The sequence below is a fragment of the Tympanuchus pallidicinctus genome, unplaced genomic scaffold, assembly GCF_026119805.1.
Source record: "Tympanuchus pallidicinctus isolate F22 unplaced genomic scaffold, pur_lepc_1.0 scaffold22, whole genome shotgun sequence".
Classification (NCBI taxonomy): domain Eukaryota; kingdom Metazoa; phylum Chordata; class Aves; order Galliformes; family Phasianidae; genus Tympanuchus; species Tympanuchus pallidicinctus.
This window is the reverse complement of record NW_026294739.1, coordinates 777,308-791,442: the sequence shown is the minus strand read 5'-3', so window position 1 is coordinate 791,442 and position 14,135 is coordinate 777,308. Positions and strand designations below refer to the sequence as shown.

The following is a 14,135-nucleotide window of genomic DNA, read 5'->3' as shown; positions in this document are numbered from 1 at the left end:
AAAAAATCTGTAGAGTCCAGTGAGGTAGATCTGAGCTGGAATGTGTCAAATTAATGAAGATAAGGCAATAAAGATGGACTGCCTGTACGTAGGGTGTTGTTTTCCTTTAGTTTTATTGTCTTGCAGTATCTTCTGCATTATGGAGAGCAAATATAGCAGATTTAATTTGATCATCATGAGTTAAAATCAGAACATTTTATTTTACCTTCTGATTTACCTCCTGGAGTGTTATGTTCCTTCAAAGTTGCTTCTTACTGAGGGGGAAGATTACAAATAGTAAAAAAGGGAGAGGCTCTTCACGTCGCTTGCTCAGTGTGACAGTGTCTTTGAAGCAGCCCTTCTCATTTCCTGTGCACACAGACTTCCAAACTCATCCTTCCATCACTCTGTGTTTTCCACAGCTCGGAAATAAATAACAGAAGCTGCAATTCTGCAACAAGCAGTTGAACTTTTTCCTTTTTCCAAACAAAGTAGAAAGGCTTTTTGTTGGAAATGTGCCACTTTAAATAGCTTTCAGATTAAAGCTGCTGTATCGGTCCAAGAGTGTATCATCTGGATTCCCATCTGTCAGAGGCAGAAGAAAAGGTTTTGCCAAAATGCATAGCATTATAGATTTCATTCTAAAAACGTAGGCTTGTATTTAAGTGAGTCTTAGGATGGACTGTGACGTTTACAACTGAATTGGCAGTGCTAGGTTAGCCCGGTTCAAAATCTCAACTATGTGTCTTTCAAAACCAAGCGATGTCTTCACCATCCCTTGCATGTCTGCTGACTGGAATGCAGTTACACTTAAGCAGTGGTGAGATATTAAAAGGGGAATAGAAACTTTCTTGAAACAATTTATGAGTATAAATTACTATCATGAAATGTGGTGTTCACAATTTTCTAAAATAAAAGCTTGTTAAATGCCCATAATCCGGATAGAAGTTTAATTAATCAGAACATTAAATAAAATTGTACAGAAAATAGCTAGTTTACTAGTGGAAACGATGGATTTAGGCCCATACACAATGGTGGTGTGGAGGAGAGAGCTAGGGAGCAGGAGGTGAGTGCTCTTCACTCATTGCCCTATGGCACAGTCTGCAGCTGTGCTGGTTTCCACCAAGGTGATGGGATGCTGGTGATACCAGAATGTCCTGCTTGTTGTTTTAGCCCTGGCTAAAATCAGTGCTTTATTCACTCCTCCCCTTGATACGCTTCATAGCTCGATCATCTGTCTGTTCAGATAGATGTCTTTGCTATGGGCACTGAATACATGGGACACTCAGTTCAGGTATGTTCTTCATCAGGCCCTCACAGGCTTGGGTTCATCATTTCATGGAAGTGTGGTTGATTGTGCTTCACTAACTGCAGATGAACTGCAGAGGTGTGTGTGGCACTGGCAAAGCACAGCAAGGGGCTGAGTACAGCAGAGCTGTTGGTCACTGGCTCACCAAACACTCGAGCACAAGGAAAGGAGAGGAGAGCTGCAAGTCATGCTCTAATTTTGTCTTGCTCTGATAAGAGTGTTCAGCTCTGTGCTGAGCCTGCTTCATTCAAAAAGTTTGTGTTACATCAGCATTTGTTTAAGATTCATTCAGTAATGAGGAAACTGCCCTCACAGATATTGGTGCTGTGCAGCATATAAGGCAACCCAGCGCTTCAGCAGTCATCCATGTCAGCAGAAATTCATCAGACAGACAGTTCACTGAACTGTGGCTTATTAATTGAGGGCCATCCTAGTTCAGGCAGGAAGGGAGAGAAATAACTGGAGATAAACAAAATGGTGTGTTTTATTTAACATTTTGTCTTCCATTCTTCTTACAGGGTTGCTAAAAATCCACTCAAATCAGTCTAGTCCACAGCAGGCTGTTCTGACAGTTCCCAGCCAGCTTAAACAGCTCGGTGTTAACACAGCTTCTGGAGGTGTTCAGACAATACTCATGCCTATGAACAAAGGTAAAGGGCAGAGGAGGATGACAGATGGTGTTTGAAAATCCCCTTTGACACAGAGTAGCTCTTGGTCACTGTTGGCCAAAGTGGTCCAAGGTTACAGATAGAAGAAAACGTAGCAAGGAGGCTCATCCCTAAAATTTGCATTGCAAATATTTTGTTGATTCTCAATATGGTTTTTTGTCAAAGCTTCCTTTTTTGTCCTAACTGTTTCCTGTTCCTCTCCAGTGATACAGTCACTTTCTACCAGCAAAGTTTCAGCTGTGACAGCTGTCACATCAGCAAGTACGGCTGTCTCTAGTCCCTCTGTGGCATCCATCACTAAAGGTAACACAGAGTTTCTCAGTAAGATAAGCAGTGGAAATATTCACTGCTGCTTTGTGCGGGTGGCCTGGCTCTGAAAGCAGACCCTGTGACTGGGGTTTCTTGTATTTCTGTTGCTAGCAGGGTTTAAATGAAGTGTTAAATGGCATCTGGGGGCTGGGAAATTAACAGTTTCTTCCTCCTTGACAAAACCCATAGCGTAGGCAAATACAGGGAGGAAAGACAATGTTCTGTAAGGCTACTGTGAGCGCAGCAAACATCCATTCTTTCAATCCATTGCTGCAGAAATGCACTGAGCAAACACGTACTTTATTCTGAGGACAGCAGTGACTGTGATGGTGACTGTGCTCAAACTCACTGGAGAATGTAAACAGCAGTGCTATTTCTGCCCCGTGCCAATGCATTAGGCTGAGTGGACAGCCACATCCATGTCCACACACCCGCAGAACGTTCCAGGATTGTGCATTGCCAGAGCTGAAAGTCCTCTTATTGCAGAACTGTTGTGTGTCTGTCCCATCCCAGGTGAATACCAGGCTGTCTGGCTGTTGTGAGCTGAACATCTCTCTCCTGCTGCTCCTGAGTTCTGTTGTAGATGTGAGAAAATTCACTGGTGCCACTTCTTGCTATAATCATTAGTAGGTTTCTGTCAGCTGTTTGCTTACCAGAAGACAGGCATACATCTGTAAGCAGTTCATTCAGGCAGTCGTGTGCAAAACATCAGTGACTTATTGTGCACTTACATGTATTCTGAAAGGGATGAGATAAGAAAACGTTGAGATTCGGAGGGGGAGCTGGTCCTGCTGTGGTGGTTTTCTGTTAGCACAGCTGAAGGGTGTATATTCTTCATGTGTAGCAAGTAGAATGCAAACAAGAAATGAGGTGATGTTACTTAATGTAAGACATCTAGTATTATTGAGTCTCGCTCAACACACTGGTTAAGGTGATGGCTGCTTTTGTCTTCTGAAACGTGTTCTGTTTCTTTGAAGTTAAGATGGAGCCTGATTCAACGGGACAGAACTGCACTTCTGTGGGTACTCAGGAAGGGCAAGCAGCAGTGAAAACAGAAGAGAATTCAGAACTTGGGAACTACGTTATCAAGTAATTGTTTGTCTGCATGGATTTCTGATCCTAGAAATTCCAGGGGAAATGGAGGTGTCCCTAGGAATTTGTGCAGCATTGTTAGAAGCTTGACACAAACATGAAATCTTCTGTCACGTGTGCTGTTGTGTCGGTACTAATCCTGTTGGCCAGCATTTGTTTCAGAGAGTTGAAATAATTTCTTTGTTAGTGGATTTGTATTCAGGGCTTCTGGAAAGGAAAAAAAATACAATTAAAGATTTGCTGTTCTTTTGGGGTTTGCTAAATCTCAAGCTGCTAAACCTCCTTTATCATCCTCTGCTTATACAATTCCCATTGCTGTTCTGTGCTCTTACTGAGGTCAAACTGTGCCCAGTAAAATGCAGATTAACGAGGGAGCAGCTGAAATAAGTAGCGCGTCTCTCTGCTTGCTGCTCTAGTCTTGATAAGGTCCCATATTTCTGTAATTACCCAGTGTGACAGTTGCCTCGGTTCAGAGTTGGAATTGGATAAATATAATAGGAGTGTTTTGTTTCACTGGTGAAATCCAATGCCGTATTTGTGGAAGAACTCCTGAGTGGTCTTTCAGTACAAAGCAGCATCCCATGCACTGTCCCACATTCCTCCTGCGACAGCTTGTACTAACCACTGCTGCTTATCCCTCAAAATGGTGTTGCATATTACAAGATGCAGGGATTTCTTCCAAGCCTGCCCAAAAAAGGCTGTCTTAAGTTTCTTCAGCTTGACAAATGAAGCTGCAGGTGTGGATGCTTAAGAAAGAGGAAGGGCTGCTTAAAATACCCTCTTCAAACATAAGTTTACCCCCACATTAGCACTGTTCAGTGCCTTGGGGCCACAGACTAGCAGTGATTTTGGAACATTTTGCGTGTGTTTCCTTACTTCCAACAGTATTCTTCATTGTGAGTCTCTTTATCCCTTGCAGCATAGAATACTTGGAGAACACCCAGCAGCTTTTAACAGCCATAGTGAAGAAGGTTCCATTAATTGCTGAAAAAAGTAAGTGGTGGATGAGAAGGCTTTGCTTTTTATTTTCAGAGGGGTTTTTTTTATTGCCAGGGTTTCAGAAATACTTTCAAATATGGCAATAGCTCAAAATTAAACACTGGAATTTATTTATTGTACGGTTTTTCTTTGTTTTAACAAAAGGTGGTAGCTTACACTGAAACATTCAGTGTTTATAACTGCATTCCTCTTCCTCACGTACGTAACTGAGAGGCACCTTCTTTCCTGGTAACTAATGCACTTTGACCAGTGTTCCTGGACCCCAGGTATGCAGACCCTCTCAAGATGAGTGCAGTCAGCAAAGCAGAAGCAGGCAGTGCAGTGTGGCTTTCATTACAGGGGATTTGAACCCCATCCCTTTCTGCTTGCCATGAAATGTTTTAAATGTTTTGTGCTTATTGTAAATTGTTGGCAAATAGGTAGCTGTGTATTTTCCAATGGAACAGAGTCTGACCAATAAGACAGACTTACAGTTCTATATGGTTACATCTTGGGGGGAGTGGAAAAGAAGCTTAACCTGCCCATAGCCAGAGATGTCTGTGTATCCTGACCAAGAATTATGCTGTTTGTACATCCAGAGAACTGTGTGTGCTGCACACATCTGTGCTGGTCTCAGAGCAGCATTTGTGAGCTAGTCCTTGGTCCTGAAAGCAGAGTCATGCTCCTTCTTGCCACTAAACAGCATCAAAAGTGGAACTTATTTTACTGAACTTCTAAAACCTAATTCTGTTTTTGGTTTTGTGTTTTTTAGGTGAAGATGTAAGCTCTTACTGTGCTGGTTCAGTGGAACAGTATTACAGCTGGAATATTGGGAAGAGGAGGGCAGCCGAGGTAATCCTCTTCTCTGCTGTTTTGTAAGCAGTCATTAGTGAAATGGGAGGGATTTCTGAATTACAGAACCTTCCATATTGCTGGCTGTCCTTGTCTCTGAAGCAGTTTGTTGCATTTGAGGTGGATGCACTCCTTACTGATCCTTGGGTAGTGCTCCAGTTTGTTGTTCAGTGCCTTCCTCAGGCAGAAGGGACTCTGAAGGTCATCTTCCAGTTAATTCAAAGTTAGATGTTTCTGAAATATTTAAAAAAACAGAGTTTTTGAAAATTATTGTGTTGCTGCTTTATCCTCGTCATTCCTTCGTGGCATGTTATGGGCATGGGAGTTCTCCACAATGTAATTTGTCCACCTTTTTGTGAGACTGTGGCTGCTTTCCATCAGAAGAGAATTTGAGAGTACTGGTACTGAAATGCTTTGTCACAGATTGTTCAACAGCAGTAAATAGTTAATCTGGATCCGTCTGTATTCTGGTTATGTTTCCTCCTGTTTTGTAGTAGTTTTATGCTTTTGCTGTGGTAAGCAGCAAAGGTGGTAAGACTGGTAAGACCATCTGCTGTAACAAACATAAGTAAACAAAGTTAAACCAAAATTTTGGGAAGCGTTGTTTGCTCTATTGGATTGCTTTCATTATGCATCTTGAAATGTTATTTAGGAGAGGAGGCAATTCAAGTCAAGGCAAGTTTGTCTGGGCCCCAGTAAATGTATGTCACTCTTCCTTGGGGTTTTGGTTGGATGAGAAAGAGGTTTCAATGACCTGCCCAGAACTGGCAAAGATTAGGACAGCCTCTTGCATTTGTTTTTGATCTTATCACCCTTACTTTCGAGAAAGTCATGTTGTAGGTCATAATCCAGCCTGAAACGTTTCAGCTAGTTTAAGTTTCCCCTTGGTTTGTCATAGTGGCAACGAGCAATGACTGTGAGAAAGATCCTGCAGGAAATCATAGAGAAGCACCCCAGATTTCACAGCATTACACCCCTGAAGACAAAGCATGTGGTGCAGTGGTGTCGATGCCATGGCTACACTCCTCCTGACCCCGAGACCTTGCGGAACGACGAGGACTCCATTGAAGATGTGCTGACACAGATAGACAGCGAGCCAGGTGAGCATGCAGGCACAGAGAACTCCTTTTGCCAGAGGCACTGCTGGTTAAATTGCCTCAAGAATGGCTGTGCTCACCTACAGGCTGCCTTTTCAGGAGAAGAGATTTCTTGCTTTGAGTTTGATTTTTGTTGTTTCTTATTTTGTGTTTTTTGGGCTTTTTTTAATTCACTCTGGATAACGTAAGTTGCAGGCTGAAATGGCGAGTATGTAAGTGAAGCTGTCCCTACCAAACCTTGTGTTCTGTAGAGCCTTTTCTGGGTTTCACTGTGCTTTGGGTGCCCTTTGAGGCCCATTGTGCAGAAAAACATTAAGAGGGATGATTCCAGACCTGCAGTGTGATCTTTTGCACGTTATTGGCAAGCGGCCTCTGTTCAAAGTGTGCAAACTGTGTAGTAGCTTCAGGTACAAAAGATTGTCTGACAGCAGCAGTGTGAAGCACAGTGGGGGTTAGTCTGACTCCAGAAGTGCGGTGAATTGGGCTGTGTGAAGCTTCACATGGTGCCACTACAGCCTGTATAGCTCTATAGCTACAGCTCTACAGCTCTGGGATCTCAGAACTCCGTTGCAGTGTGAGTGAAACATACGTCTGTAGTTTCAGCCATTCCCTCAGTAAAGCTTCATTGTTTCACCTGCAGGCAATCCCTTTCCCAAAGCTGGGTGTTCTTAACCTTCTGTAATTTCATTGGGAATCTGTCTTCTAACTTACCTTCAAACAAAAATGCATATATAGGACTGTCACAGTGTAAAAAGGTGTAGGCACCGCATAGCACTACAAGTCCAGTTCTCTGAGCAGGTTGAAGAGCATCAGACTGTCTGGACAGCTGTCAGAAAGCTTCTTTGAGAATGTTTTGGGGGTTGTGTTGTTTGAAGTGCAGCCTTTATTGGTGTGGGGCAGATGGGAGGGAGCACCGAGAGGGGAATGAGGGCATAATGAGAAAGTTCTCAATGGCAGTTTGCTTTTTGTTTCATCCGTATGTTTGACAGGAATTACAAAAAAACTCTTAATTACCAGAATTTCTTATCATACTTTGCATGTGCATCTGTTTGTAAGCAGCTTTCTGTAATGTATCATTTGTCTAATTGATGGCTTCTTTTTCAGAATACCCTTCATCTTACAGCAGTGGTGAGGATCTGTGCCGAAAACTAGAGGAACTGCAGCAGTTCCTGAAACAAGAACCCGAGCATGAAGAGGAAGTGGATGTTCTCAACTTCAGTGAGCCTTTGAAAATAAACATTAAAAAAGAAAAGGAGGAGAAACAAGAGGAGATGAAGTTCTATTTGGCTTCCTTGCCTGCATCAGAGTTCGTGAGAGACACAGCAGAGAAGGTAATAAGTGAATCCTAAAGCTAATAAGGAACTGCTGCTCAACTAGTTGTGGCCCTGCATTTATTATTTAGTTGGCTTGCATTCATTTGTAGGGGGGCCTCTGGATCCTTTATCAAAGCTTTGTTAAATCTGACTGGCTTCCAACACTGCTGATCAGTGCTGGCAGAAGTGAAGCGTGCTGGTTGGGAGATCACTTCAGAGTAGCCATGCTGCAAGGCTTAGTGCTGGAAAGGCGAGCCTGGGAGCAAGAGGTAATGAGGGAAGAGGTGCACTGGCATAGAATACCTCCTGGCCCACCTTGTGAAATCTTTTGGCTTGAACCCCTGCTGCTCCTAGGAAAGGGTGCATAAAGATCACAGCAAAATTCTCTACAGCTCAATTTTCCTCCCCACTTCCCTCATTCAAATTAGAGCAAAAGAGGGAGAGGGTGGCCTTATCTCACAGCAGGAAGCGAAGGGGGAAGGTGGTTTACGTAGCTTGTAGGAAGGATTGGTCTCTGCTGGGAGATGGGGAGAATTTCCTTGCAGCAACTGTGGAGAAAAAAGAAAACTCTCTACCTCAGATGCTGACACCAAGGGACAAAGCCTTGATTAGCAGAGTGCCCATCATGTAGGCAAAAAGGTGTCATGGGTGCAGGCATGCTGGGAGCCCAGCTGGGCAGTGAGGCTCAGTGGTGGAACTCTTCTGATGCACAACTGTTATTTTGCCAGGAGTACTGTTTAGAGCTGTTACAGTTGTCATAATTATGTATGGGAAAGCTTATGAATACATGGACTGAATATATGTACAATTTTAAAGTGGAACATTCGTTAGCAGTCCAGAAGTGCCAATATAACTGATATTCTGTGTGGATTTCCTGCAGCAAATGTAAAAATCTTCTGTTTTTCTTGTGTTTGAGAAGCATTTTTTGCATGCTGCACTAGTGGTCAAGCTTCACTTTCTCCAGACTTACTTTTTTTTGTTTTTTTAATTAAATGAGATGATACTACTGGAAAGCAGTGGGAAGCCTGCTTGCTTGGGCTTCAAATACCCTGTATCATAGATTGCTTCTGTTATGTCGTTGTCATCTGTTCTGTACCAAAATGTGAGTTGTGTTATTTCATGTGATCTCTTTTTTTCTTCTGTCTCACAGATAGGAATTTCCTTTCAGCCTGCTGAGGTACAAAGGAATGTTTATGCATCAGTAATAGAAGATATGATTTTAAAGGTAAGAAGTTACTTCACAATGACATTTTTGTAGGACTGTGTTAACCCAGCAGTGTAGGAAGAAAAATGGACTGTCCAAAGTGATATGCAGAAGGGATGCAGAGTCTGATGTCAGTGTGTGTGCCATGTATAGAAAGATATTAGCTGGACAAAGAGAATTGTGTATTTCTGTGTATGTGTTTCCAGATTCCTAACTGATCTGTTGACTTGGACACAAGATAGTGATTTGCAGATTCTGACCTCCAGTAAGATACTGGCTTCTGTTTAACTTTGGAAGTATCTCTTTATTCGTCCTACCTTCCAGAACTGTAAGGGGAAAAATCTGCCAACGTTATTTAAGACTTGATTATTTTATAAGAGGATCAGCTGTTTTTTCCTAAATACTGTTGAGTTGGTTTTTTTTTGCCTGTGTTGTTTCTACTGGGAGACCACTGAAGGCCTGCAGTCGGCAGCAATTCTCCCTTGTATGAGAAGCCTGTCATGCTCAATTTTAGAAAAACGTTCTGTTCAAAGTTTTGGTGAGAAACAGTCTCTGGAGTTAGAGTTCCCAGGGTTGGGCTGAAGGCTAACGCAGATTATTTTTAGAAGTGCTCCGTTGTATTTCAAGCCTAAGATGACTTTTGATGTTTATGCAGACTGTAGCTTATCAGCAGATTGGTTTTCTAAAAGCTAAATGATTCTGAGCTACCTTGTATGTATGTATGTATGTATGCACACTTCCACTCGCGCTGTCTCTTCCTACAGTTGAAGTCAGTTATGGATATATCTGGGTTTAAACACAGCTTTAGCCATCAGAATGCTCCAGTATGATTGTTGGGTTATACTCCAGCTTTTCTGTGTGAAAAATCCCAGAAACTTCTGCTTTGGTCTTGAGAGAGGCTCAGAAAAGCCAGTAGCCCCAGCTAACGTTTCCTGAGCCAAGCATGCAGTGCATACATTTGCTGTGCGTCTGCAATCCAGGGTGCGAGGTTCCCGTGTAAGTGCCTGAAGCAAACCTGGTGGGCAAAGGGAAGAGCTAACGAGAGGATGCCAAGTCCCAGGAGAAGATCTGCCATCCGTGTGTGGAGCTGTGGTGTGTGAATGGCCTTTGGAATGCAGAGCAGATGTGGCCTTGCTCCATCCTGCTGTGTTCAGGTGCCCTGGGGGTCCACAGAGAAACCAGGCTGGGCAGCCGAGTCACGAAGTGCGTGTGGCAATAGGCTGCTTTCTGTTGAGTACAGACCCAGCCTTAGTGCTGTGCTAATGAAAGCCGCCTGGCTGTCAAGCAGGACTGAAGCGAGCCACATCTTTAGATGTCTGGTTATGCTGATGCAAAAAGCACGTTGCTTTCTTCTTTGCCTAAGATGTCGCCTTTTGTCACAGGCCACTGAACAGCTGATGAGCGACATTCTGCGGCAGGCACTGGCAGTGGCTTACCAGACAGCCCCTCACAACAGGTACAGCACTTATGCCAGCACTAAACGTGGAGCTGCGTGAGGAAGTGGGTCAGATTTTGTATGGCTCAGACCATGTGAGCGAGGGATTTCCATGCTGTGGGACCGTGTGTGAGCTGTGTTCTGGGAAGATGCAGGCCTTAGGAGGGGCTTGGCTGTCATCAAGTTCCGTAGTAGCAAAGGAGTAGACATTAAAAACTGAGGCAGGATTCTCTGGTATTGCCCCGCTCAGAGGCAGATAACTTGTTTTAGCTGAGCTGTAATGGAAGGACAGTCCCTCATCCAGTTGAGTTACCATGAACTTTCCCGTGGCCTGCTAGGACTTTAACAACCCAGATACTGTTGATCTTGGTGAAAAGCACTCTAGAGTGTATTTCATGGATACGCTCTTCTATGGCTCAGATACTGAGTGATTTTTATAGTAACCATTGGATTGCATTTGATTCATGTTTGGCAACATGAAATTAGAAGAATTAGGTCAGTGAGAAAGTGCTTAGTTTAACTATCACCTCTATAGAATATCAAAACTTATTAATATGTGCTTCAATATATATAAGATGTAAATTGGCACTTCATTTTGCTGTGCCAGTGCCCAAGATGTTCCCACAGCCACTTGGGAGCGGTTCTTCTGTGCCGTGAGATTTTAATGCCTCGTTTTGGTCTGTTCCTCTGGCACCTGATTTTTTTTTATCCTGTTTCTGATTTGCATTTTTTTCTTTCCCATTGGTAAACTTAGTGACTTGCTGCTTTATGTCTTGGTGTTACAAAAAAATTGTGATGCATTCCCTGCAGGACTCCAAGAGAGATCACAGTGATGAATATTCACAAAGCCATCTGTAATATTCCCTTTCTTGACTTCCTCACAAACAAACACATGAAGATACTAAATGAGGAGCAATGAAACAGCACAGAAGATGCTACGGGAAAAATGAATTTATGGCTGAAGCTGGGATGACAAATCCAGTAGGACACTTGTATTCTTTATAGCATCGGGCTACTATCTTTTACCTCCAATTAAAGATGCACCTTAATGCAACAAAGTGATGCTCTGTTCCAAATCAAGTTGTTAAATGTCAGTGTTTACTTGGTAAGTGTATGTTCAGTGGCTGAACAAACACTGTCAGTTTGCATCAAGTTGCTAGCTATGAGAGGCTCCACAGTCTCTGACAAGAGCTGTACTGATGAGATTAATTTTTTTTTTTTTTTTTTTACAAAAGAAATTATGCTTTTTAATGCATACTGCATGCCAGTTGGTTCCCCATGCAGTGGGCAGAACAGTTGCTATGTCACTTGGAATGTGAGAGAATTCCAGGTCAGCTTTTAAAGGTGGGTCATTTGAGCAAGTGGATGGGTTGGTTGCTTAGGGTCGAGGTGGGGGAGCAGAAGGCTGATGGTCCCACCAAGTTCTGCCAGTCCTCCTTGAGCATCATGTGACTGGAATACAGCTGGGTGGGCTGCTTGTCTGCTTATTCAGCTGGGTGCAACCCAAGCAGGTAACACCTGGCCTCTTCAGAGGAGGTTTCCCATCTGATGTTCTCAGTCACCTCAGAGAGGAAGGTGGACTGGCACGTGCTCAGTCAATATGAATGAACCATGGTCAGACTTGGTAAGATGGGTCTGGCTGCTTCTGCGTGAGAAAGGTGAAGAGTGTGTACAGTATTCAGTGTCTGTGAGCTTGGACTGGCTGAAACCTTTGTTTGCCCAGCGAGGGCCTCCCCAGGCTGCTGTGAATTTTGGAAGGCATGTGCCCAGCTTAGCCTTGCTGTTCTGACAGCATTCACTAAGAGCCAGGTTCTCAGGTGTGACTTTGACTGAAGCTCTGAATTCACAGAAGCCTGATGAGATCAAAGAAATCAGAGGCTTATTGCTTGTGGGGACCTCCTCTGATAGCCCGACTGCAAGGAAGTTCTGCTGCTCGTGCTAGGACTTCTGTCTCAGGAATGTCACTGCTGCAGGAGACGTGTCTGCAGGCTGGCTTGTGACGCCTTTCTCAAGGAAGCTTTGATGACAGCACCCAGACTGCTCTCCCCACTGCCCCTGTGTCCAGCACCAGGGTGCTTGCTCATATGTCAGTAATCCATTGCAAGTTGGTGGGACTCCTGTTGGACCATCATGCTCTCAGATGCGTGAGGCAGCACAGTCAGGTGGGTGGAGCACGGGTCGAGCAGCCTGAGCCTCCAGTGCTCTGATCTCAGCTGGGTCACTGGTCTGCTGCATGGCCTTTGATTTAATCACTCCGTGCCTCAGTTTCCCCATCTCTGAGCATGGGGAGCAGGATAACCTACCTCACAGGGATGTACTGAGGCCTCTCACTCCTGTTGGTGCTGTGCTTTGACAGCACAAAGCCTTTTATAAACATTAAACTGCAGTTATCTTTCCTGGCCTGGAGTGGGAACGTAAATCTTCAAGATGTTACCTTTTGGTGCTTTTTTGGGGCTAGAAGACTTGGTAATGCCAGCTGTGTGCAGGGACTTTGGAAGATGGGTGATGATCTCAGGCTGCCAAGGAGAGCTGACGGCTGGGTGCAGTTCTCGATCTGCAGGTGCTGTGTACCTCAGATGAGATGCTGCGTGTTTTCTCCAACCTGGATAAAGCCAAGGTCTGCAGACAGGCCCCTTCCTAGTTCATTGAGAGCTGGTGGGGCAGTCGAGTCTGTTTGAATACAAGTGGCAGAGCCTGGCCCTTGGATCTAGGAAACTGATGGATGAAATCCAAGGAGCGTTCAAAGAAGGATTTGGGTTCCCCTGGAAATGCTATTTTTGGATGCTCTGGATTCAGAGGACAATCCTGGCTTGTTGGGGTGAGCCCAGCACAGGAAGTGCACAGCTTAGCCCTGATGTTGGCTTTTTGCAGGGATCAGTGTGAAGAGGCTGAGCGGTGGTGATTATATCTGAGCTGCGCAGGGGGAGGTGCAGGGAGCTGGGGCTGCTGGCCCTGTGCTGTTTGTAGGATGTGAGCTCCAAGTCCGTGCTGCGCCCAGCCTCCTTGGATACAACTTTTACAAAAGGGTGTTTTGGAGCTATCTGTCACTATTGCTGTGATGGGGTGTGTAGGAAACGGCCTTTGGGCAAATGCAGCCATGCTAAGATCTGCTGCAGTGACGCACGCGTTCCCAGCCCCCGGCTCCTGTGGGCTTTGCTCTGAGATTTCAGTGCCCAGAGCAGTGCTTGAGAAGCATCAGTGTGGGCATCTGTTTGCAAATGGTGGTGTCCTCGCCCATGTCCTGCTGTTCTGCATAGAACAGCATCAGTGTGGGAGGCGTGGGGCAGCCCTGCAGCAGAGTGCTGCTGCCGCAGATTGCTGCTGAGGCGTTTCGGAGCAACCACGGGCTATTCTGCTGCATTAATAATAGATAGCATTTGCTGAAGAGAAATAAAATCTGTTAGAAGATAACACATTTGTCGTAGTGCTTTGGATGTAGGAGATGTTTGCAGTATGTCTTTTGGAAAGCGGTGGGAGGAAAATCTTGTCAGCGAGAAGTGCCTGTGCGAATGGCTGGGGATGGGGGCACAGGTGAGAGAACTCTCTACAAACGTGGCCCCTCTGTAATGCTGGGTGTTTGAAGCCTTCATGTTATCTGTATTATATTGTATAATTGTGTAAGATACATATGTTTACAATAAATTCTTTTATTAGCTGTGATGGGTTTGTCTGACTGCCACCTGTCACTCCAACTAGGTTGCTCCAGGCCCACAGAATAAGGGGTTTTGTAATGCCCTGCCCTTATATTCATAAGCATATCTGCAGCAAAAGGGCAGCTTTGTGAAGGTGTGGTGATGATGGTGAGCTCTACCCACTGGCACACACTTCTCCTGCTTTCCCTGTGCTCCCTTATTAGCCATCCCTTCTGGCAAGAAGGGCCTCCGCCAACAGCTGACAGC

At 44.5% G+C, this 14,135-nt stretch overlaps 2 protein-coding genes across 9 annotated transcripts in view; one reads left to right on the top strand and one right to left on the bottom strand.

The window, feature by feature from the left end:
* The window catches only part of YEATS2 (YEATS domain containing 2), a 43,426-nt gene extending 29,530 nt beyond the window's left edge, over positions 1–13,896 (top strand). For 4 of the 6 annotated variants that reach the window (XM_052685571.1, XM_052685568.1, XM_052685566.1 and 1 more), the window contains 10 exons: positions 1,807–1,938; positions 2,161–2,259; positions 3,243–3,354; positions 4,277–4,350; positions 5,108–5,187; positions 6,086–6,287; positions 7,389–7,615; positions 8,748–8,822; positions 10,184–10,257; positions 11,047–13,896. In XM_052685571.1, coding sequence (XP_052541531.1) covers positions 1,807–1,938; positions 2,161–2,259; positions 3,243–3,354; positions 4,277–4,350; positions 5,108–5,187; positions 6,086–6,287; positions 7,389–7,615; positions 8,748–8,822; positions 10,184–10,257; positions 11,047–11,155 — 1,184 coding nt within the window. In that variant the 3' untranslated portion in view covers positions 11,156–13,896. The remainder of the gene's footprint in view (positions 1–1,806; positions 1,939–2,160; positions 2,260–3,242; positions 3,355–4,276; positions 4,351–5,107; positions 5,188–6,085; positions 6,288–7,388; positions 7,616–8,747; positions 8,823–10,183; positions 10,258–11,046) is intronic. The other 2 variants (XM_052685569.1, XM_052685570.1) reach the window with 2 other exon arrangements.
* Positions 1–14,135, bottom strand: part of PLEKHB2 (pleckstrin homology domain containing B2) — a 418,604-nt gene that overhangs the window by 396,847 nt on the left and 7,622 nt on the right. The window lies entirely within an intron of this gene.